Source organism: Suricata suricatta, chromosome 10 (genome assembly GCF_006229205.1).
Source record: "Suricata suricatta isolate VVHF042 chromosome 10, meerkat_22Aug2017_6uvM2_HiC, whole genome shotgun sequence".
In the NCBI taxonomy this organism is placed as follows: domain Eukaryota; kingdom Metazoa; phylum Chordata; class Mammalia; order Carnivora; family Herpestidae; genus Suricata; species Suricata suricatta.
Genome location: NC_043709.1, coordinates 61178864 through 61202075, shown reverse-complemented (window position 1 = coordinate 61202075; position 23212 = coordinate 61178864). Strand labels below are relative to the sequence as shown.

The 23212-nt window shown below is 45.9% G+C and overlaps 1 protein-coding gene and 1 pseudogene across 1 annotated transcript; one reads left to right on the top strand and one right to left on the bottom strand.

Annotated features, from left to right (window-relative positions):
- The first annotated feature begins 7540 nt into the window (after nt 1-7540).
- Nucleotides 7541-8023, top strand: LOC115305200 (annotated as a pseudogene).
- Nucleotides 8024-12418: 4395 nt separating this feature from the next.
- KRT76 (keratin 76) lies at nt 12419-21740 on the bottom strand. The gene is made up of 9 exons (XM_029953879.1): nt 21093-21740; nt 19753-19973; nt 18270-18330; nt 17481-17576; nt 16729-16893; nt 16494-16619; nt 15416-15636; nt 13705-13739; nt 12419-13289 (listed from the first exon to the last, which is right to left on the bottom strand). The coding sequence occupies exons 1-9, from the start codon at nt 21738-21740 to the stop codon at nt 12922-12924; spliced, it is 1941 nt and encodes a 646-aa protein (XP_029809739.1). The 3' UTR covers nt 12419-12921.
- Between the last annotated feature and the right edge of the window lie 1472 nt (nt 21741-23212).

Genomic DNA, 23212 nt, shown 5'->3' with positions numbered 1-23212 from the left:
TGTAGTGCCTACAAATCTCACAGTGTGTCCCCATGGAATTCACGAAAGAGCCTGCTGACAGGGATGAGAATGTTCCAGACTGACACAAAGGCCTGAGTGGACTCAATACCAAAGACATTCATCTGAGCATTATTAGCATTGTTCACTATTGGGGTGACCAAGAGATCTCTAATGTCCCTTCTGTCTCCCTGTGGCTCCCTGCGTGGTTTTATTGCTCCTATTCAACTCATTGCCCTGGCAGCCTCCACATCCCCTATTTCACTCCCACACCAGGTTTCTTCCCCTTTCAAACGTGCCTCCTAGGTTCCCTTTCCAAGAAGCCTCCCTCTTTCAGGGTCCTGTATGTCTGCTGCCTGCATTCCCTTCCTTCCTCTGCCCTGCATGAAGGCTGCAGCCCTGCTCCTGCTCCCTTGACAAGAGACATCATGAAGTGGAGGGGGGAGGGTCTTATCTATCTGGTCCAACAGTGTCCCCATCGCCCAGCACAGTGCCTGGCCCATGATGGACTCGAAAGTTTTGTCGAATGAATTGCTGCCCAGCTTTTCCTGCTTCTGGTACTGCCCCTCTACACGGGTCCTTGGGGGTGTCCCATCTCCATTGTCACACTGGACAAGAAAGCCTTTTCGATTAGGACATTTCTCCCACCCAGATTGTCTCTTACCCCAAGCTCAGGACCAAGCCCTGCACATGTGAGCTCAGGATAGGGTTTTAAGACAAAGATTGGTAAATTAGCCTTCATTTGTGTGGATGGCTTCCCTCTCTGCTAAAAATGACACCTGTGTATCAAGTCCATTTTAAGTTCACAGGAAATGCAACCAGATAACCCATGGGTGGGAGGAGGAACCTGACTCATCAGAAGGCCTTGAACCTCCCTTGAACTCTCACATTCTCTTACCCTCATAAGCCCCCTCAATCTTACCTTGGATGATTGTTGTGGCAAGCTGGCTACCTTAGAATCCTGGGAGAGAGGCTGCATTGTCCTCAAAAAAAAAAAAAAAAGGTGATTTCATTAAGAACTCCACACTTGGAGTAATAGCAACAGCCACCCTAACTACAAGGAGAGATCAGAATCTGGTGGCTTCTGATGAACCTGGGCCAAGGAAAAGGACCCACTACAGTGGGAGGAATGCCAGAAGGCCTTCCCAACAGAGCGGTTAGGAGAGCTGCAGCACTCGGGACTGCTGTGGCATCTCCTCTGTAAGGAAAGGAAGTCATGACTGGGTGTCAGACATGGACCTACTGCCATCTGACCCTGTGTGAGAGACCTGAGTACCTCCTAGTTGCATGTAGTGGAAGAAAAGAAGGGAAAAGTCAGACAAGCTCAGGTGTACTCGAGTTTACAGAGTTCTTCTTGCCTCCAGTAAGAGCTGACACTGGGCTTGGAATACATCTTTGCTCACACCTCAGCATCTGCATGGACCTAACACCATGCCTTGCCTCTATAGACAGCACCATGGGAATAGCTCACGGCATGGCAAGTCAGCTCTCAAAGATTTGTGGGAAACGTACTCATTGCAAGGCACACAAGACAGCATGAGAGCTACAGTTAAGTGAAAACAGGTCTATTCAAGCATTTATTGAGCATCTTTTAGGTCATAGAACAAGGAGTTCAGAGGAAAAAGGAGATGTGTTCTATATATGTAGGAAGCAAACAGTCTGACACTCTTACCCAGAACATGAGACAAGTACAGATGGAACCAGTTATAGCCACGTGTGTACTGCAGTTATAGGAGAGGATGGAAATGAAATCTGTGGAGGGAAGCTAGCCATGGAATGTTTCCCAGAAGAGACATCATGAGCCAATTTGATAAAGAAGACACACAGCATCCAATGTTGGGATGAAGAGACTTGCAGGCACCAGTCTGTGCAGCAAACATCACAGCTTTATTTGAAACAGGATCATCAGAAGCTACTTAAGGCAACAGAAGGGAGCATGTCATATACACAGATGTGAGGGGGGGGCGTGTACCAGCATGACCCATTGTGTGGGAAGAAATTATGCTGGTTATGGCAACCTGGAAAATTGTGGTGGGTCATGAAATTGGACATGGTTCACTTCTCTCCCAAAGAGCCACCCAGAACCTCTAGTCTCTCCTTGCTCCCATCCTACCCCTACATCACTGCCAACATGATCTTATGCAAATACCACTTTCAACCCGTCACTCTTCCACCCAGAAAATGACTAGGCTTCCTGTTCTAGAAGAATTAGCTTCTCTCTTGACCCCTAATGCCCTTCCTCCTCTGCTCCTTATTCTTTCCTCCTTCCCCAATGGCCCCCTTTAATATTAAGGCCTTACCACTGTATTCAAGTCAATCTTCTTGCTATCATTTGGTAGAAGTTGTATCAAACCACCTCTGAGGTTTCTTCCACCCCTAGGATTCTGGGATACTATGAAGCTCCCCACTTTCCCTCACCATCATCCTTGGAGAGTTTTGCCTCTGAGAGTGTGACCCACCCTGCATCCTGATGCAGGAATTCCTTGATCTTCTCAATTACACTCATTTTCTTCCACCTCCACCTCAGCCACCCACTCAGGGCCATGCCCTGGATCATCACAAAGAAATATTCCCTCTTGGAAGCTTAAATCCCAAATCCCACTCTCTGGCCATACTTTTTCATCCCTCAGTTTAGTCCCATCTACCTCCCACCACACCTGCTCTTCAATGTAAATACTACCACTGTCTTCATCCCTTCATTTTCTCCTAGCCTATTAGCCCTCTTGTGGCCTCTTTTTCTGTTCTTCCCAATCTAAGCATTATTCATTAATTCAACAAATACTTTTTTAGCATCTATTATGTGCCAGGCACTAACCAGGTGGTAAGGAATGGTGAACAAAATTAATACTGTCTCATCCCTCATGAAACAGTCTACCGACCATCTGAACAACCTTCTCACCAGTATCATCCATTTTCTTATTCTGATGTCTTCCACCAGCCACCTAACAAAGTCCCATGTCTAGGAGAAGGCTACAACCTTCCTTTCTCCTCCTATCACAAAAGCTGAACACTGCTAGGGGAATCACACAAGCATGTAATCTGGGGCACAACAGAGTCCTGCTCTCCACTTCAGCTGGGTGTTCAATCCCTCTCTTGTCCTGTCATTTTCTCATTCATGCCCTTGACCTTTGTCCCAAAATTCCACCACTCTCCTCCAGCCCCCTGTCAGTCCCCACTTCCTATTCAAAGAAGATGATCTGGCTTCCTACCTCCTTGAGAAAATTCAGGTTGTCAGAAGTGATATCCTTTTAGCATCCCTTCCATGTCTTCACTCTTAGCCTCCACACACACCTTATTTTTATTCTTCTTGTACAGGGTTACAAGACAGCTTCCCTACCCACCTTGTCTAGTTTTTTACTGTTACCCTTTTTCCCACTATGTCCTCAATCTCTCTTCTATCCCTGAGTCTTTTCCATCCTGAAAGTTCTATCTGGACTTCATGATACCTTCTTGCTATTATCCTGTCTGTCTCTTCCTCTTCTCAACTAAAGGTCTCAAAGGGTAATCCAAATTCACATTATCTATTTCCCTATCACCGGTCAACTCCTAAACCTATGAAACTTTGTTCTGTACATAATCACCATATTATGGGTACCACACTCCTGAAAGTACATTGCTTGCTGGCTTCCTAAACACCAAATGCAATAGAAATCCTTAGGCTTTCATCTTCCCAAAGATCTCTCTGATATAGTTGAAACATGGTAGTAGCATGTTACCACACATAAACCATTGTTTTCGGTATCACTTAACTAACTTGACATATTTTTTGAATCTCTCATTCCTTAAAGGGTTATAATCCACAAAAATAATTTCCAGTCTTTGTTCTCATGTAACGTCAATTTTTTTTTAGATGTGGTGGATAAATCACAGAAAGCTCCAATTTATCAGGAATATGGACAAAGTATTCCTTCTTGAAGAGAGCACATACCCACCCTTTGCAGTTTGAAGTGAATCTAAAGCCCTAAAGTTCTGTGGGACCCTGGGCCACTCATGAGCAGGTTAAAGGAAGTGGTGGTATTATTACTGTGTTGTTCTAGAAAGACAGTGCCAACCCTAGATATAAAGGTATAGAGGTAGGCCAACTACAGAGACTATAGACCAATGAATCAACAAGGAATTAGAGATATTTCCCCTCCTCCCCTGATCTCAGAGCTTAGACACAAAACCACCTGGGTTGCCATGCACATTTATGTGAGTTGTATCCTGCACAAGAGTGTGAAAAGAGCCAAAATCTAGCTCATACTCTGGTAATCAACCTGTGTGCAGTGGTATGGGCCATGTCCATCTGGAGCACAGGCTTCTTGTACTTTACACAAAGTGTTGTCCTTTGCCAAGCTTGAGGAGCTGTGTCTGCACAGAGTGGACACTTATTTCTAATTCACACAGAGACCAGACAGGCCAAAGAGCTTGGAATACCAGAATTGGACATAATGAGTCTTGGGACAAAAAGAATCCACTGCCAGAAAATCTTTTCTTCCCACTTCTTGTATCCCACTGGCATTTGGGTCAGTCAAGCCATGTTGTAGTAAAACTGCCTGAGTTCAAATTCTGACTCTTAAGCTCCTAATTACATGATCTTCTGTAAGTTGCATAATTAACATGCTGTGCCTTGGCTTCCCTCAATAAGATAAAAATAACAATATGATCTAATTCATAGTATGGTTGTAAGAATTATTTTAGAACAGGCCCTGGTGCTTAACAAGCACTTAGTACACATTAGCTCTTAGCTAATAGTGTCATCCTATGTATGGTGACAAAATATCATCTCTTGCATATCAACCAAACAACATAACTGCCTATTACCAGGGTCCTCATCAGGGTTGTGTGTGTGTGTGTGTGTGTGTGTCTGTGTGTGTGTCTCTGTGTGTCTGTGTGTTTGCATGTGCGGGGGGGTAGGAGTTTCCCTGTTGCTGTTTAGCATGTTAAAAGAAAACCACTGTCCCCAAACAGAAGCATTTAGGACAAGTCAGCAAACCAAGACTTAATACCTAAACTAACTGCACTTTTAGACCCCCTAGAAAAGTAACCTTTAACTAGTCGTGCAGAATTTTCTGATCAATACTAGGAAATTTACTGATAAATCTCTTCCACTCCTCTTAAAAGGGCTACTTTGTCTGAACAATAACTCCTTGCTAATCAATTCCTTTCTCCTTTTTTTTATACTCTCTCTCTGCCTTTAAAATCCTTTTGTTTAGTTCAGTGGAGTTCCTTCATACTTGTTAGGATGAGACCCAATTCTTGAATAATTTAATAAAGCCAATTAGAAGGGCGCCTGGGTAGCTCAGTTGGTTGAGCATCCAATTCTTGATATTGGATCAAGTTGTGATCTTACCCTTGTGAGATTGAGCCCCATGTCAGCTCCATGCTGAACATGGACCCTGCTTGATTCTCTCTCTCTCTCTCTCTCTCCTCCTCCCCCACTCCCTGGCTCTCTCTCTCTCTCTCTCTCTCTCAAAATAAATAAATGAATTTTTAAAACAAATTAGATCTTCACATTTACTCAAGTGAATTTTGTTTTTCAACAAGTGCTTCTCTTTCGAAAAGGAAGGCATCTGGGTATAGGTAAGTATATGTCTGTGTGTATGTGTGTGTGTGATGGATGAGGCAGGAGTTACAGTCAGAAGACTCAGATACATCAACCATGTTCAGATGCAGAAATTGGGTAGACCCATTTAACTGTATATTAAGATTTGTATTTAATTCTAACTGAACAGCAATAATTATGCAAAACTTATAATAACTGTTAGAAATGCCTCAAGTCCCAGATTATTGTCGGACAGCTAAGACCCTGCATCTTAATTACCAGTTTCTCAAGGGGAAAGGTGCATGAAATAAATTTATGGGCATTCAAATGTGGACTGTGTAGGCCTTAACTGTGAGTAACTGCATCTCTAATAAGGCGGAACCTGGCTTGAAACAACCAAAAGACTAGTCTAAACAGTAGCATGAGAAAGGACCTCTAATGCACATATTTGCTAATTGCTCTCCCCAGGTACCAGTAAAGGGTAGACTGGGGCAAGTTATCCCCAGTAACCTGGAGGCAGGGGAAATGCTTAGGAGCTTAACTCTGTCAGCCAGGGATCAGCTAATAAAAGTCTTGACTTCTGAGCTTGGCCAGAGTGGAGTCCTCAGAAACTCAACCAGGGGGAGAAAAATCCAGAATGGACAAACAAGACAGGAGACAGGCTGGGGAGACACATTAATCCCTGCCCCAGCCACAGCTGAGCTTTTCTGAATATCCTGGCCAGGGTTTACAAGGAATCAGACAGCAGCAAGCCAGGGAAGCTAGAGAAGCCCACTCGCCTCCAAATCCCTGAAGAACTTTGAAATGAATTCTTTGGTAGAAAGTATGGGCTGCCTACTGCCCCTGGCTCTTCACCTCCAGGATCTTCAAGGATCTTGGGGTCTTCTCCGCCTTCCCCAGGGGAACTAGCTCTTACCGGAAGAGAGTATCCTTCAAACCCCAGTGGAGCAGCCATCTAGCTGCTCCCTCGGCCCTTGTCTCAGATCAGATTCCCAGCAGACAGACTCTGAGATGGAGACTAACCAATCCTGTAAGGGAGTGAATAAGCAGGATTGGGGGTAGAGGGCCATCCACAACAGACCCCTCATCCCTACAGGGCTGACCCTGCTTGTTTCTCTCTTAGCTTCCCCACCCCCACTCCATCATCTCATCTACCACTGCAGACATGATTTTGGAGGTGGCTCCTTCCCACTTGGAACTTGGCCTCGCATTCCCACCATCCTGTTAGCCCCTCTGGCCTCCCTCTGCCTAGGCCAGGTTCTGTCTTCCTCACCCCACTTCCCCCACAGGGCACTTATGCTGGTCCAATTATGATTGTTTCCCAGATTCTGGCCTACTGAATGGTTCAAGTGCTGTTGGAATCCTTGCCTTGGACAAGTAGATCAATAAGAAAACCAAAATGACTATTCAAAGAGAAAATGGACTGCACAAATAAAGAGAATGCACAGAAAATGAAAATTAAATAGCTAATAAATGTTTTCATAATGTTTAATCTTATTAGCAATCAAAGAAATGAAAGCCAAATCAAGAAAATTATCGAAAACTAAAAAGGATACTGCAGTATTCATACAACTGGAGAAACAGAAAGTCTTATGCATTACCTGTAAAAGTACCAGTTGGCATACTCTTTCTGAACAGTAGTTTGACAATGTAAATCAAAATTTTAAAGTGGCCTAGCAATTCCACATCTAGGAAGTTAAGGAATGAATCGTAAGGAATGAACAGGACAAGTATTCAGAGATAGGTGTGTTCATTGCAGCAATGTTTACTATTGTGGAAAAAGTAGATGTAACATCTGCAACAAAATGTGCTATATCCACATAATGGAAATTGTGCAGTCATTAGGAATAATAACCTCAGCCACTGTGACAGGAGGCAGGGTGTGGCTCCTGGAAGTCATTCATGGGGGCCCTGTGCAGAGTGGCTGGACACGGCAGGGAGGCCTCTGGGCCCGCGTGCAGACACAGACTCACTGGCCCCAGACTCCAGGGAGGCCCGCCAGCCACTAGCCAGGGTGGAATGGAGGCTGCAGAGGTCTTGGAGGAAGAGAGCTTCGCACTGTCCATCTCTTCCGCCTGTGAAGCTGAATTTGATGCTGTGGTTGGATCTATCGAGGCCATTGTCATGGATGCAGTTCCAAGTACTGCAGAAAATTTTTATGGACAAATACTACCAGGAGTTTGAAGACACAGAAGGGGATAAACTCACCTACACACCCATTTTTAATAAATGCCTCTCTTTGGTAGAAAAGTATATTGAAGAAGAGCTGCTAATGCAGATTCCCAGATTCAACATGGCTGCTTTCACAGCAACATTAAAGCACCATAAAGATGAGGTGACATGCTGCTCACATTTACAGTCTTTCTGGCATTTAAACAGCTGTTTCTGGACTATAGAGCAGAAAAAGAAGGCCGAGGGCTGGACTTAAGCAGCAGCTTAGTAGTGATGTCCTTGTGCAAATCCTCTTCGGTGGCAGCTTCCCAGAAAAACCCTTACCACTAGCTCCCACCTGCATGCACTGGTGGCCTATTGGGCCAGGAGAGGCTACTGCTCCTGATGATTGGAGACTACATCCTAGAAACACTGGCTCTGTTCTGCAACTGCTTATTAATGTTGGGTATTGATGGGTCGAAAAGATAATTACCTGATGCTCCCAGGACTTCTCCTTTTCCTGAAACACTTTCATCTATTCAATAACTCCTAGTACTTCTGCCAAAGTAGACACCTCTCTCAGGTTCTTCTGAGAGTCAGACTGCTCTGGGATAAGGCTATGTCAAGCATTCATCTGGAAGGTCCCTTCCCCCAGAATATGTGTTTCTGTAACAATGAAGTGGAACAACCATCACAAACCCTCCCTTTTGGAAATACCACAGGCAGGTTTTGCAAAAATCTCCCCCTGCTCACAGCTCTTTCACTTGATTGAGAATTTCAGTCCTTTAAACCCAATGACCCATCTTTGTGGAGTTTTTTACTATTTAGGAATGCCTGTCTATGGTGTTAAAACAGCCGGCCCTGTCTTCAGATTCCTGAAACTCCTATTTTCAGCCCACCATCATGGGAGAATTAGAACTAGTCTTGGTATGGGAATAAACTAAAAAATGAAGTCTTTTACCCAAAAGCTTCATGCAAATATCAACTCCTAGTCTTGAGTTTACAATTCCTTTATCACTATCTTCTTCTAGTCTTAATGGAGTTCTACTGTTGCAAAAGAAGCCTTTTTTTAAAAAATAAGAATCATTTTTGAAAAAAATATTTTTTATAGATGAATACTCAGACTAATCTGGTAGACTTAGTCTTAGAATTTCTTTGATTATCCAGTTAAAAATCTAAATATTAAATGGTGGTACTTTATTTTAAGTTTATTTATTGACTTTGAGAGAGAAGAAGAGAGACTTAGGAGGGGCAAAGAGAGAGGAAGAAAGAGAAATCCCAAGTGGGCACTGCACTGCCAGCGCAGAGCCTGATGAGGGGTTCGAACTCATGAACTATGAGATCATGACCTGAACCAAAACCAAGACTTGGACGTTTTAGCCAACTGAGCCACTCAGGCTCCCCTAAATAGTTGTACTTTTTAGTTGTTAGTGCTATGAAAGTAAAAATACTTTCTTCATTGGAGTTACTATTTTACTGAATACCAATGAATATATATATACTATATAGTGGAAATAGACTAAAGTTATCCCTTTCTTATTGCATATTAAGTATTTGTGCAGATTTGCTTAAAATCCTTTCTTCATAAGTCAGTTTGTTAGGTTTTGGGTTGGGGTAAGGATGAGTTTGGTAAAGATGTGATTCTCCAAGCTCTGCCTTTCCAACTCACTTCTTCTCCCCACCAAAGTGGTATTCATTGGTCTAACTCAGCCTCAATAGGAAGGGATAGCAAAAAGCTTTAATAACCTCTATCTGGCTTAGATTAGTAAAATGTTTGGTAGAATATAGTAATTAAATTAAATAGTAATTTAATAGTAATTTAATTCCCAACATGTACTTTTGGGGTTTTTAAGTAAAAATAAGAATCTGCACTGAAAAAGAAAATAATGATCTCCATCTATGTTGGTTGTTATGGTAAGATATTATTTGGTAAGTTTCTTCCCAGCTAGACTTTAAACCCTATGAGAGCAGAGACTATATGTATTTCCCACTCTCTTCCTGAGCCTGGCACAGTGTCTGAAAAATGATAGGATCTCACTCTAGTTGTTGAATGACTAAATGGATGAATTTCACAATAGATTAAGTGAAAAATCAGGTTATAAAGCAACATGTATTTGAAGGCCTTATTCTGTAAAAGATGATATATTACATGTACCTATCTATATGTCTGTGTGTGTGTGCATGTATATGCACACACATAGAAGAATGTCACAGGATGGTGGAATGATAGATGACCTTTCTTTATTTTTTACTTTGTTAAATTTTATGCTTTTTTGCTACAGGTGTGTGTCATTTTTGTAATCTAGAGGAAGACCTTTAGAAGAGGAGGGAAAGAGTGGGGGATAAAGAATAAAAGATAAAAGATATAGAATAAAGAAACAGTTGTCTCCAGGTAACAGATTGTTTAATCCTAAAGACGTAACTGGTAGGATTTCGAGCTTCAATTTGGAAAGGCTCCTGTCACCTCTCTGACCATTCCATAAAGATAAATACTACCTACTCTGCATACCTTGGCTGTCTTTGGATGCAAAGAGCCTCCCCAGCTCTATCTTCACATGGGAGATGGGTCTGAAGGATTCTTCATGGCTCAGAAACCTCAGAATTGCCAGCTTACCATATTAGAGATATTCCATCCTCTCCAGCCCCTAGCCTGGTCTCAGACATGGTGCCCTCACCTTGGAAGCTTCCCTGACTCACTGGCACATGGTTTAGTCCCAGCCTGTGTCAAGAACATGAAACATGATGCTAGCCCTAGAATTCTCCTGGGCTTTGGTCTGGACGTCTGCCCTGTAACCCTGCCCTTCCTCCATGTTGCCCAGACTCTCCTTCCCAGGCCTGTTACAGGCTTCTTCTCCAACATGCCTTGATTGCCCTGCCTTCCCAGATTCCAAGTATCCTTCAGTCTTTCACCAACTCCCTCCATAGCCCCCTCCACCATCTCTCCATGCAAGAGTTCATTAGAAAGTGCCAGGCTCTCGCTGTCAACTTTCAGCTTCATCCTGCCTTAGAGTGTGACCTATTCCAGGATGGAGAGGAGAAAGATCCTACTCTCATTACTCTCTTCATTCTTCCAGATGACCCCCAAACTTTCATTCTGTGACCCACATGTTGTGCAGAGTCCCAAGACAGCATTCAGGGACAAGCTCTCCATACATGGAATGAATGGATAAGAACTGAACAGCCATACCCAAACCCTGCTGCTTCAGTCTGACGAGAGCTGGGTTAGTCTGGTGCAGTCAGCCTCTACCCAGAAAGTTAGGCAAAACAAGGAACAGAGCATTTGGTGTGTCTTCCTAAGGGATTGGTGTTGCTTCTTGTAATGTCTCTAAAGGGCCAGTAAGAGCAGCAATCCAGAATGGTCAGTCCTACTGCCACAATACCTAGAGCCATGCCAAGAGTAAAGGGGGAAGGGGCTACCTCCTGCCAGCAGGCCTTGAAAAGATAGCCCAGGATTTATTACACTTTCAAGTGTAGGAACTTTAAAATTAGTCTCCTCCAAGGCTTGAAACCAGGGCTGCTATATTTTGGAGATCAGATGGGGTGAGCATAGGAGATCAAATCAGGCTCAAGGAAATGGAAGTCAGGTCGTGGTACTTTTCTTGGACCATCAGATAAATGTACAGATGACCTTTTATTAGTCCAGCTCTGATCTGACTTTGGCAGGGGGGGGGATAATGTATGATCTACAGTGACTTACAAACCACAATTTTACCATGCTCAAAGGCATGCAGATGGAATTGGATTCAGGAGTGGGAGAAGGAAGAGATTCCACTGAAGTTCTCAGTTTCCTGGTTTCCTTCAGTGACTATCTCATTGTCCCTCTCCTCCCTGGGTTTAAGTTTCAGCTTTCTGGGAACAGCTGGGAAATGCCAGTATAGTACAAGTATTCATCTTCCTCAATCCTAATTTTACATCCATCTGGAATGAATTCCACTGATGGCTCTGCTACTTTTTTGCCTGATGAGTGAGTTTGGAAGGAAGAACTAGGCATGAATATCTCTGTTCCTCCATGTCTTAAGGTCTGACTACCCATAGCAAACTTATGTTCTGCTCTCCTATCTCCCAGGAGGGGTCTGAACCCATAAGGAAGGCCATGATGACCCTAAATTGTCTGCCCAGGCAGGAAATCTGGTTTAATCCTGAGGTCTTATAATAGGAAACCCATTCCACCAGAGGTACAAACAGTATCTTCCAGTATCTGCTTTGCTGGTAATAAAGGCAATATTGGCTCTCCATTTGCGCATTCCTTTCTTATTTTTTTGGCTCAGAACTTGGTCAGAGAAAAGACGGTGTTATGCATTGACCCCTACAGACTCCAGGAGCTGTGTTTGCAGAAAGAGAATTCGCTGTGTTTGACCAACATGGGATTTGAAGCAAAGGAGCCACAGTCCCAGGAGAATCTTTTCCCTTGATGAACTGCAAAACCCTCTTTGTCCAAGACTGGATCCCAGAGGTCTGCTCAGAGGCAGGAGAATGGATAGGAAGACCTTCCTGGGAGTGGGGGGGGGGTCCCCACATAAACATAAATACTCTTTGGCAGGCCTATCACAAGAAACCAGCCAAATGGATAAAGGAGAAGCTAAGCCTATCAACCATCCCTTATACCCACCATAACTTCTGGAAGACCATCAACCACACCTGATTTCTCTCCACTCTTGGACCTTGGTGTATTCTATGACTCCCTGAATGAAAGACAAACACCAGAATGCGAAACACAGTGCAATTTATTGAGAAAAGAAAGTGCAACATAATCATCACCAGAGGCTCCACAGCTGGGGAAATTAAGGGGACAAAGGTAAGGTCAGGACATGATGCCAATGTGAAGAGGGCACCCTGAGAACCAACAGTCCAGAGAACTTGACCATTCATTCTCTAGCACCTCCCTCCTCAGCAGGGCTGAAACATGCTTACTTCAGATCATCAACTCCCAGTAAGAAAGGGATATGGGCCAGGGTGGGAACAGGCCAAGCTGGAAAAGCCCATAGTGGTATGGCTCAGGTATTGCTACCATCATCAGGAGCCATCACAGGCTCATCTGGGAGCATCATCGTTGAGGACTAGCAGCTGGACCTTCCTGGCCTAGGAGAGGTCTTGAAGATGGAAGAGTCAGGAATAAGTTCAGCCCCTTATCCAGGGAACTTGAGGAAAAGCGAGGTTGAGGTTGGCCTTTGTTGATGCCAAGCAGAGCAGGAGGTACCATGGCAGGCTGAGAGGGATACAGGTGGGCATGGACACTTGACCCCAGAGGATCACTTGGAGCAGTGCTGGCTTGAGCTGGTGGTCTGGGAGAAGCGGATGCTGGTGCTGCCTCCACTGCCAGACTTAGTATAGCCACCGCCTACCGAGGTCTGGATGCCACCAGAACTGGAGCCTACTCCACTCTGGCTCACAGAGCTGCTACCTCCACTGCTGAGCCTGCCTCCACCGCTGGCACTCTGGTAGCCCCCACTGGTGCCACTGCTGACCCCGTAGCCACCACCGCTGACCCCTCCGTAGCCGCCACTGCCTCTGCTGCCACTGCTGCTGCCACCTCTGTAGCCACTGCTGCTGCTGCCACTGACCCCTCCACGGCTTCCAACAGAGCCACTGCTGGTGCTGGTGACATTGCTGACCACTGCTGCAGAAAACAGGCACTCAATTCAGACAAAGGCCTAGGTCTCCATCACAGCTCTACCCTGCATGGCTTGCATCTTGGGGTAATGTGCCCAACTTCTCTGAGGCCTCAGTTTGTAATTGACAAGAGTGAGCCTGGCCTTCTGGTCCCCTTCCCCAAGAACAAGAGCCAGAAGCACCCACAGAAATTTCTGGATCTCCAACCTAAGGAACTCCCCAAGACCACAGGCATTTTAACTTAGGCCTTAGCATTTCTCAGCTTAATGTGAAGTGAATAGTGTGTGGCCATGGCCCTAGTGCTGTTTGGGGGCCTGGTCTCCTTGCATGAGTCAGGCTCTACTGCTGTAGGTCAGTCAGTGAGTGTGTCTCTGGTCACCCTTTTTGCAACCCAGTGAGAAAATTTTTGAAGGGCTACTTACAAATGCTCACAGCACTCTGACACTCTCCAGACATCCTAAAAAGGAAGAGAAAGATATGGACTATTTCTGCAATAAGTTATTAGCCACAGATCTGAGGGGTCATTACCTTGGGAGCGACATCCCCCTATTTGCTCAACTAGAGGTCAAGCTTCTGGGGGAAGAAAGGCTATTCCAAGTGTCTCCATGACCACATCTCCCCAGGAAAAGGGGCTTGGGGGGCCAGAGTGTGGGGTTGAGGTGTTCAGAAGCTTTACCAGCCACCCTCCATTTCTCTGTCCATCTTCTTTCCCTTAGTTTCCAGAGCATCTGTTCCAGGCAAAGTGCTCAACACCCAGCCCCCAGTTGGTTGGTCCCTCCTCACCTCTCCTCCCCTGCTGAGACTGTCTTTCTACTTCCCTCACCCAGCCCTAGTTTTTTCTGATCTTTCTCTTCCAGACAGCCTTCCCCAGTGAGCCTTCCCAGGGTGGGGGGTGGTGGGAGGTAAAATGTAAGAGGGTCTGACACTCAGCACATGATGAGCTTGAAAACGATGAGCTTGAGTCCTGCCCACAAAGCCTATCTTCCTGAACTTCATTCATGTTCATGGAGCAGGCACATCCACACATCAGAGTGTGTCTGACATGGAGTATGTCTGTGCACCTGGCCAGTGTGGGCCTCACTGTGGTTGACCACTCTGTCCTCATCCCCAAATCCCCAATACACATAACACCATCTTCACTCTCACACCTATCATTGAGATTTATAAAAAATCCTTAAGCTTCCTTCTCATACCTGATTTCTCCATCATATTGGGAGCTGCCTGAGGACAGAGGCTCAATGCAGGATGCATATAGCAGCTAGTCAGCAGAAAGATCTTCTCAATTCTTGACAGTCCTTTAACATTTGATATCCACTCCTTAAGCCCTTATCTGCTACATGATATTGTACTATTTTTCCAGAGTGTGTGTGCATCGGCCACCTCCCCTATGGACTCAGCTTCAAGGGTGGAGGGTTGCAGGACTGTCTATACTGTGCTGTTCAATATGGTAACTACTAGCCATGTGAAGCTAACCACATTCATTAAAATTTATTAAAGTTAAATTAAGTATAAAACTCATTTCTTCAGTTGCACTAGTTAGCCATTAGTACTCAAGTGACTAATAGCTACTATATTGGAGAGCACATAAAACATTTCTGTCATCTTAGAAATTTCCAGAGGTGCCTGGGTGATGCAGGTGATTAAGCATCCAACTTTGGCTTAAGTCATGGTCTCACAGTTAGTGAGTTTGAGCCTCACACTGGGCTCTCTGCTGTCAGCATAGAGTCTGCTTCAGATCCTCTGTCCCTCTCTCTCTCTGCCCCCTCCCACCTCAAAAATAGGTAAACATTTAAAAAAAAAAAAAGAAGAAGAAAGAAAGAAAGAAAGAAAGCTCCAGTGGACATCACTGTAAGTTTTATCATAGTCCCAATGCACTTTTCCTTACTCATTGCTCCTAAAAATGATCAACAGAGCTGTGTAATACATATGCCCATGGTAAATAAGAGAATCAATTATCTTGATTGACAAAAAAAAGAAAAAAATGGAGGGACACTTGGATCCTAACTTCTGTCATTCAGGAGCTTCCTTACCCTTTGTTTGAGTTGTCCTCTCCAATCATCTTGCTCTCTTTCTTCATTATCAAAGATCACTCTAAAAATCTATCTGGAGAATGCTGGCCCCACAGCCCCTCACCTGCACTCCTCGCCCTCCAGCAACTTTCGGTAGGTGGCAATTTCCATGTCCAGCGCAAGCTTCACGTTCATCAACTCCTGGTAGTCCCGCAGCAGCCGGGCTAGGTCATCTTTGGCCTTCTGTAGGGCAGCCTGCAGCTCTTGGAGCTTGGCATTGGCGTCCTTGAGGGCCAGCTCTCCACGCTGCTCAGCTTCAGCAATGGCCGCCTGCAGGTTGGTGTTCTGGCCCAGAGGTAGGTAGGAGAGTAATTAGCATAGTGACCAAGAAACAGCTGATCTTTCCTGAAAGTTTTTTTCTCCATTCAGCATCCCCCCATCCTTTACCAGAAATTGCAATGGCACATGCCCAGAAGTCCATTTTGCAATTGGTCTATTTATCTTTGGCCCGTTGAAATTAACTCATGTCTCATCAAGAAAAGGAACACTGGGGTGCCTGGGTGGCTTAGTTGGTTAAGTATCCGACTTCAGCTAGGGTCATGATCTCATGGTTTGTGAATCTGAACCCTGTGTCAGGCTCTGTGCTGACAGCTCGGAGCCTGGAGCCTGCTTCAGATTCTGGGTCTCCTTCTCTCTCTGCCCCTCCCTCACTTATTCTCTGTCTCTCTGTCTCTCAGTCTCTCAAAAATAAACACATTTTAAAAATTAAAGAAAGAAAAAGAAAAAGAACACATTCACTGATAAAGATGGTAGTGGTCTGGTAACCAGGTTTTTGCAAGACTGTTAAATACTCCCTGCCTAATCAGTTTATTCCAGTGACACAAATTAACCATTGGGGTTATGACAGTTTACTGAAAGTAGATGCTACTGAGAACTGAGTGTTTATGGCCCTCCCTACAACTGCAAGATTTGCTGGGAAAGCCAGCATAAGTAACCATCTCTCCTTAGGGAGCTTTCCAAGAAACTCATTTTTCAGAGGGAATCTCAGTGCTCAGTGACAATGGAATCTCCCAAAGACTGCTATCCCACATGTGACACCATGAAAGGACAGAGGAAGCATGTGGCAGAGGCCCAATTGTTGCTCTTTTTTCTCCCCATGGCCCAGAAGACCTCCAGGATCTCTCCAATAGGTCCAGACCCACCTGCTTCTTAACATTCTCGATCTCAGCCCGCAGCCTCTGGATCATCCTGTTGAGCTCCATGATCTCACTCTTAGTGTTCTTCAGGTCATCCCCATGCCTGCCAGCCGTGGTCTGCAGCTCCCCAAGCTGACAGAAGAGAAATCAATCAACATGGCTTCACAAAATGTTAGAATATTCTTGATGAAGGTCAGCAGGATCTAAACCTGGAGTACACAGGCAAAGAGAGGGCTCCCACCTTGGTCTGGTACAGTGCCTCAGCCTCTGCCTTGCTCCTCTGGGCGATGTCCTCGTACTGAGCCTTGACCTCGGCGATGATGCTGTCCAGGTCCAGGCAGCGGTTGTTGTCCATCGAAAGGACCACGGAGGTGTCACTGACATGACTCTGCATCTGAGACAGCTCCTATAGGGAACACAAATGGTCATTCTCACCATCCCTTGGCCCCAGGAGATGCTGGGAGTGAATAAGTCCAGGAATCTTCTACCAGCAGAGATATCCCAAAAATGGGGCCTGGAATGGAACAGCCAGAAAAATAAGCTTGCATTTCAGGCCTGGCTATAGCCTAAAAGATGCCAGGCAACAAAGAAAAAAAGTAAATGTGCAAATAGATCAGGTTCTCAGCCTGAGAGTATCAGTCAGTGAGCCCAACTGTGTGGGTTTCCATCAGACTGGAGTAGAGAGGAGTGCTCTGAGGAGCTAACTGTGCTACTGATATAAGAACCAGAGGGAAGATGTAGAACGAAATGGGCTGAAGACAGAGGGAAAACAAAGAAAATGGGACGGACCCTGGCTCTGTGGCTCAGGTCTATGCAGGCTGGGTGAGCTAAGTTAGCATTTCCCAGGTAAGGTGTAGCTGAATTCCGAGCTCTGTTGCTGGTTTTGTGAGCTGCTCCTTGACTATCTCCTAAAGTCTTGCTTGAGAAGCATGTCAGAGAAGATGCAGACAGGAAGGCTCCTGAGCTCAGCAAGCCAAGGAATCAAGGAATCACCATCTCATAGAGGGTCCTCAGGAAGTTCAGTTCATCTGTCAGGCTGTCCACCTTGGCCTGTAGCTCCACCTTGTTCATGTATGCTGCGTCCACATCCTGTGAGGTGCAGAGGTGGGCAATCAGATACCCAAAACAATGACCCACTGTCCCCCTACCACCCACAGCTCTTTCCTAAGCCTTTGTCCCTCCTCTTGTCCCTCCCCTCTCCTCCCCCTAATTTCCACTTCTCACTTTCCCTTTTAATAGAAAATCAGAGTGGTTTTATTTCCTTTAATTGCTTAGACCAATAAAACCCTGATGCTTTAACAAAATATAAACCATATTAGCCAGGCATGGAGTATGGGTAGAAAAATCACATTTATCTAACATGTGACTTTGGGGTTTTGGTGCCATATAACCAGCCTTCTGAATAGAAATGAAGATATTCTTCTCACTACTTCATCTTTACAACGACTGGTTAAGACAGCTATAAGAATTGGTTGACTGTTCTTATTAATACCATCCAGGGTACACTTGTAGGCTGAAAACCTTTATTAATGCTACAGGTAAAACCTTCATTATTCGTTTGCATTACTAATCAGGTTATTAGTCACAGTGACATTGTAAGATGTCTTTCCTTACCACTAACATATTTAGAGCAGCTTCCTTCATTTCCAAAATTGTTTGGAAAAATAAAAACCACACATACAGCATGGGGTCACTGTGCCTGAGAGCTACTGGCCATGCCCTGACTCCATGGGGGTAGTGCCCAGAAATAGAACCTTGATCTGCTCCTGCCTGCTTGCTCACCTTCTTGAGCCCCACAAAATCATTCTCAGCCGCATTGCGCTTGTTGATCTCTTCTTCATACCTGGGACAGAAAGAAGCACACATTTGGACAGTGACCATTCAGAAATTAGAAAAAAGTGGGAGGTGAATCCCAAGCACTCATCCAGAATCTCCTCATCAGGGAACAGGACCCAACTTCATGGACATGTGGCCTGTGCAGTTACACAGGGCTCTGGGTTCATAAAGTCCTCGCATTCAGTTTAATGCTCTGCTGACACCAGCCTGATTTTTTAACAAAGACCCTGCATTTTCATTGGGCACTGAGACCCCAGAATAATGTAACCAGTCCTGCTTAGGGACTTTCCAGAGCTCAGGCCACTGCCTCATCCTCCTCCCTCCAAGCCCAGGTAATAAGCTGAAGTGTGGGGAGACGGAGGGGGGGCAGGTTAGGAATGGGGGCATGGACTTCAAGGAGCCCGTCTACTTGCCTGGCTGTGACAAACATCACAAAGCACAATGTATGTACATGAGACCCAGGTATTTGCTCATACTGGGTGTTTCTGCCTCTGTCCTCTCTGTTTCTCTTTCCATTAACAGTTGCTTCTTACAGGAATTTGGGTTAAGAATGAACTCATGTCTCCTGAATGCATCAAGGTTATGAGATTCCTGCTTGTTAATGACTAAAATCTCCCACCAAGGGTCTGGATGTTATGAAGACTGAAAAATGGAATGATTCTAGGTGAAAAAGTTGCTGGGCAAGGTCGATCTGAGTTGCCACTGGATCCCCAGAGCTCAGCACAGAGTCCAGCATAGAGTGGGTGCTCGCCCGGTTTGTGCAGTTGACTCAGGATGGGGCTTCCCCAAAACAGGTGTGCCCACCATTGTGGGTCCTGACCCTGGGGATATCTGGAGCTCCCTCCCCGCCTTGAGAGGCCCTGTTTGCCTCTCACATACCTCAGAAGGTATCAACTACGACGCCAAACATGCAGGAGGAGGTTGATTGAAGCGACAGAAATAGAGTATTGGACTGGACACATTGAAAGTGTTTTACAAAGTGTGACCCTAGACCATTTGCCAGGAACCCCGGAGAACCATGGGGCATTAGACTCTTGGGACCTACCCCACCCCTACTGATTCAGAATAACTAGGTCTGGAGCAAAGGGATAAGCATTTATGACAAGCTTCCTAGGTGATTCCCATGTACAGTAAGTGTGGAGGGCTTTTTATCCCAAAGGGCTTTTAATTCTGGGAAGATTCCCTCATCCACCTAAATTAGTGTAGGAGGGGTCTCCCTGGAGCCTGAAAAATACATCATAATCAGACACCTAGAAGTCTCAGTCCCTCCCTCCCAATCTGTCCCCTTCCTCTTGGTCATGCCTCACTCAGTAAGTCTATCCAAGTGTATTGACTGAAGGTGCTGTCAGGGACAGTTAAAATCTCAAATTGGGGCTACACCTCCCTGCTAATTCCCCGGAAGGGGAATCTCCCCAGTGGGGGTCCTCACTTCTTTTTGAAGTCTTCCACGAGGTCCTGCATGTTCTTCAGCTCTCCTTCCAGGTTCCCCCTTTCCCCCAGAGCCAAATCCAACTGCCTGCGTAGGAAGCTGATGTAGGATTCAAAGAAAGGATCCAGGTTGTTGGGGCCTGAACCAGTGCCTGTGGTCTGCTGCTGGAGCAGATTCCACTTGGTCTCCAGCACCTTGTTCTGCTGCTCCAGGAACCGCACCTGCATCAGGTAAGAAAGAGAAGAAATCAGCCTCCTGAGTTGGGCAAGTGGGGCCATGCAACTCAAAGAGTAGAAAATGAACCCCGTTCTCCAATCTGCAATAGGCTTTGTTGTGTTTTGTTTTTTAACATGGAAGAGTGATAATTTAGACAAGGGAGAGCTGGAATATGTTGTTTATACCTACTATCTTCATTTATTCTATCTCAGTTAATCCTCACAACTACCTGTAGAGGAGGTGTTACTATCCCCTTTGTAGACCAGAAAACAGAATCTCAAGCAGTTTAACTTGCCCAAAGTATTGTGGCTACTACATGACAAAGCTAAGAGTCATACCCAGCACTGCCTTATTCTACTAGGATCCTTGGGAACACCACTCCATGAGGCCAGCATAAGAAAATTATTTATAATTATTTTTATAATAGTTTATTCTCAAATTGGTTTCTATATAACACCCAGTGCTTCTCCCCACATATAATTACTTTTAAGTGAACATTTTACCTCCCTACAGGCAGTGAAAACAGTCAACAAGGTCTAACTTTTCTTAAGTTGTGCCACATTTTCTCTCATTGTTTCCCCTTTCAGTTACTCAGCTTACAGTTGACCTGGGTTTAACTTCACACCCCAGGTTCATTCCCCCAGATCCAGCACACCCTACCCCTCATAGACAGCCCAAATCAAGAAGGTGAGTCAGTTGCTGATGCCCATCACTGAGAGGCAGTCCCATGGTTCCTAGTAATGCAAGTTTGAGTACCACCTAGTTTAGATTATCCAGCAGTTGCTTTTCAAGAGAAATTGAATGTTAGCTATAATAAATTCATATCTGATGCCTCATTCTTAAGAGAAAGAATGAGCATGTTTAGCCCCCACTTCATTTTCCATAGTCTTATCCATAGAAGGAAATCGGGAACTGTATTCCCTTTCCTTTCCCTGTTTCACAGCTAGGAAAACAGGGTCTGAAGAGCAAAAGAGGCATGTTTGCTGTCCTGAAGGGCCCAGAGCAGAACCAAGACAGGAAGCCAATACTCCGCCTATGAGCCTGGCAGATCCTGCTGGCATCTATGTATACCAACTCCCCGGGCAGCCAAAACCATCCACGCCACCTCTGAACTTTGCCCTCACCTTGTCGATGAAGGAGGCAAACTTGTTGTTGAGGGTCTTGATCTGCTCCTTCTCCTGGGCCTTCACTTGCCCAATCTGGGGGTCAATCTCCACATTGAAGGGCTGCAGGAGGCTCTGGTTCACTGTCACTTCCTGAATTCCCCCGGGGAAGCCACCAGGTCCACCAAAGCCACCAGGTCCACCAAAGCCACCAGGCCCACCAAAGCCACCAACCCCACCAAGGCCACCAGCCCCTCCAAGGCCACCAGCCCCTCCAAAGCCACCAGCTCCACCAAAGCCACCAGCCCCTCCAAAGCCACCAGCCCCTCCAAAGCCACCTCCCATTCCTCTGCCACCACCAAAGCCACCACCAAAGCCACCTCCATAGCTGCCCCCAAAGCCACTGCCACAGCTGCTACGCCCTCCCCCAAACCCACCAGCCCGGGAGCCACCGGCCACGCTGATGGAAATGCTCTTGTTGCCACCCAGGCTGTAGAGGCTGCGACTGCCAAAGCCACCTGCCCCACCCCGGAACCCACAGGCCCCTCCACTGGCTCCCCCTGAGCGGGCCACACAGCTCATCCTGCTGCTTCCGGAGACTACGGCGGAGCGGCCTGAGAAGCCCTGGTTGCTGCCACTGAAGGACTTCTTGCAGACTTGTCTATTCATGGTGAGAGAGCTTGGAGGTCAGCTAGCAATTGCTTAGCAAGAGCTGAGAGGGATGAAGGCAGAGGATGGGGACGGAGAAAAGGCTGGCCTTTATATACCAACGAATTAGGCTTGGCACAAGGAAAAGCAAGCAATTAGCTGAGAGTCATCTTGGGTTTGGTTTGCCTCCCAGGCAATAAGTTGCTTCTAGATTTGCAACACACCTCAAAACTAATCCTCTGGACCAAAATGACTTTGCTTTTTTAGCTTAATCACCCAAACTTGCCACACTTGACAAAAGATGGGAGCTCTCCTCCCTCCCTTCCTGTGATTTCCTGAGGGGGCTTAGGGAACTCAGACAGCACCTGACCCAGCAGGATGAATTGAATTTTGACACCAGGTGATTAGGAGCCACTGAGCTCCATGACACAGGGGTGAGGACCAAACAACCTCTTCCATATGAGCTGAGTCCCTCCCTGAAATGTCAGAGTGCCACAGCACAGCGACATGTCATCTGTGCCCACCTCTTCAAAGAAATACCCAGAGGAGGGCTGGAGTGGGGGAAGGGGGAAGGAGAGGTGCACTGACCCCACAGTCCACTCTGGCACCATTCAGTCAAAGGCATCCGTTTGAGCCAGCCTGTCATTTGAGCGGAGCAGTGCTACTCATGGGAAGCAAAACAAGATAAAATGACCCATGGGAAAAGTGAGGGTCATATATGAAGCAAACAAGCATAAGGCTTGGGAAGAGGACAAAGATAGGCACAGGGAGGAGCCTCAGACCAAGCCCCTCCGCCACCATCCTTGACCCACAGCAGGTGATTTCTGGATCCAGAAGAAAGAGAGGACAGAATGTGGGAACCTTCCAGTTGGCAGGTGGAGTAAGCTGAAAGATCTCATTGATCTCAGGATGAGAGTGTGTGCTATGTCAGACCTGGTGGCTTAGGATCTCCTACCCCTCCACCACCTGGTCTGGGTTAGATACCCCTCCCTGTTTTCCCATCATGTCTTAAAGTAAACATATGTTTACTTGTCAGTACTCTGTGGGCCCTGAGCTCATCAAGGGAAGGAAGCGAGTCCTACTCATTCTGAATCTCCAGCTTCTTGCATAGGGAAAGCACACCACTGGCGTGTGTTATTAGCTGGCCAATGATTGGTGTCTAAGAATAGAAATATCTAGACCCAGGTTTCACTTCAGTCTTATGGAATGAAAATCTTCAAAGCAGGGGCTTGAGTGTCTATATTTTTAATAAGCCCTTCAGGTAATCCTTATGATCAGGGGAGTTTGGGATGCCCTGGTCCATACTATGGGTATTCCATTTGGGCCCAGGGAGTTAGGGGGAGGAAGGGTGAAGGACCCATGGTGGTGGACTGGGTACACTGATATACTACTGTTATAATTTCCAATGGTTCACCTATCTCCCAGCCCCATGTCAACCCACCTCCACACCCAACCACACCATGCATGGCAAGAACACGTTTCAAGTTATTATC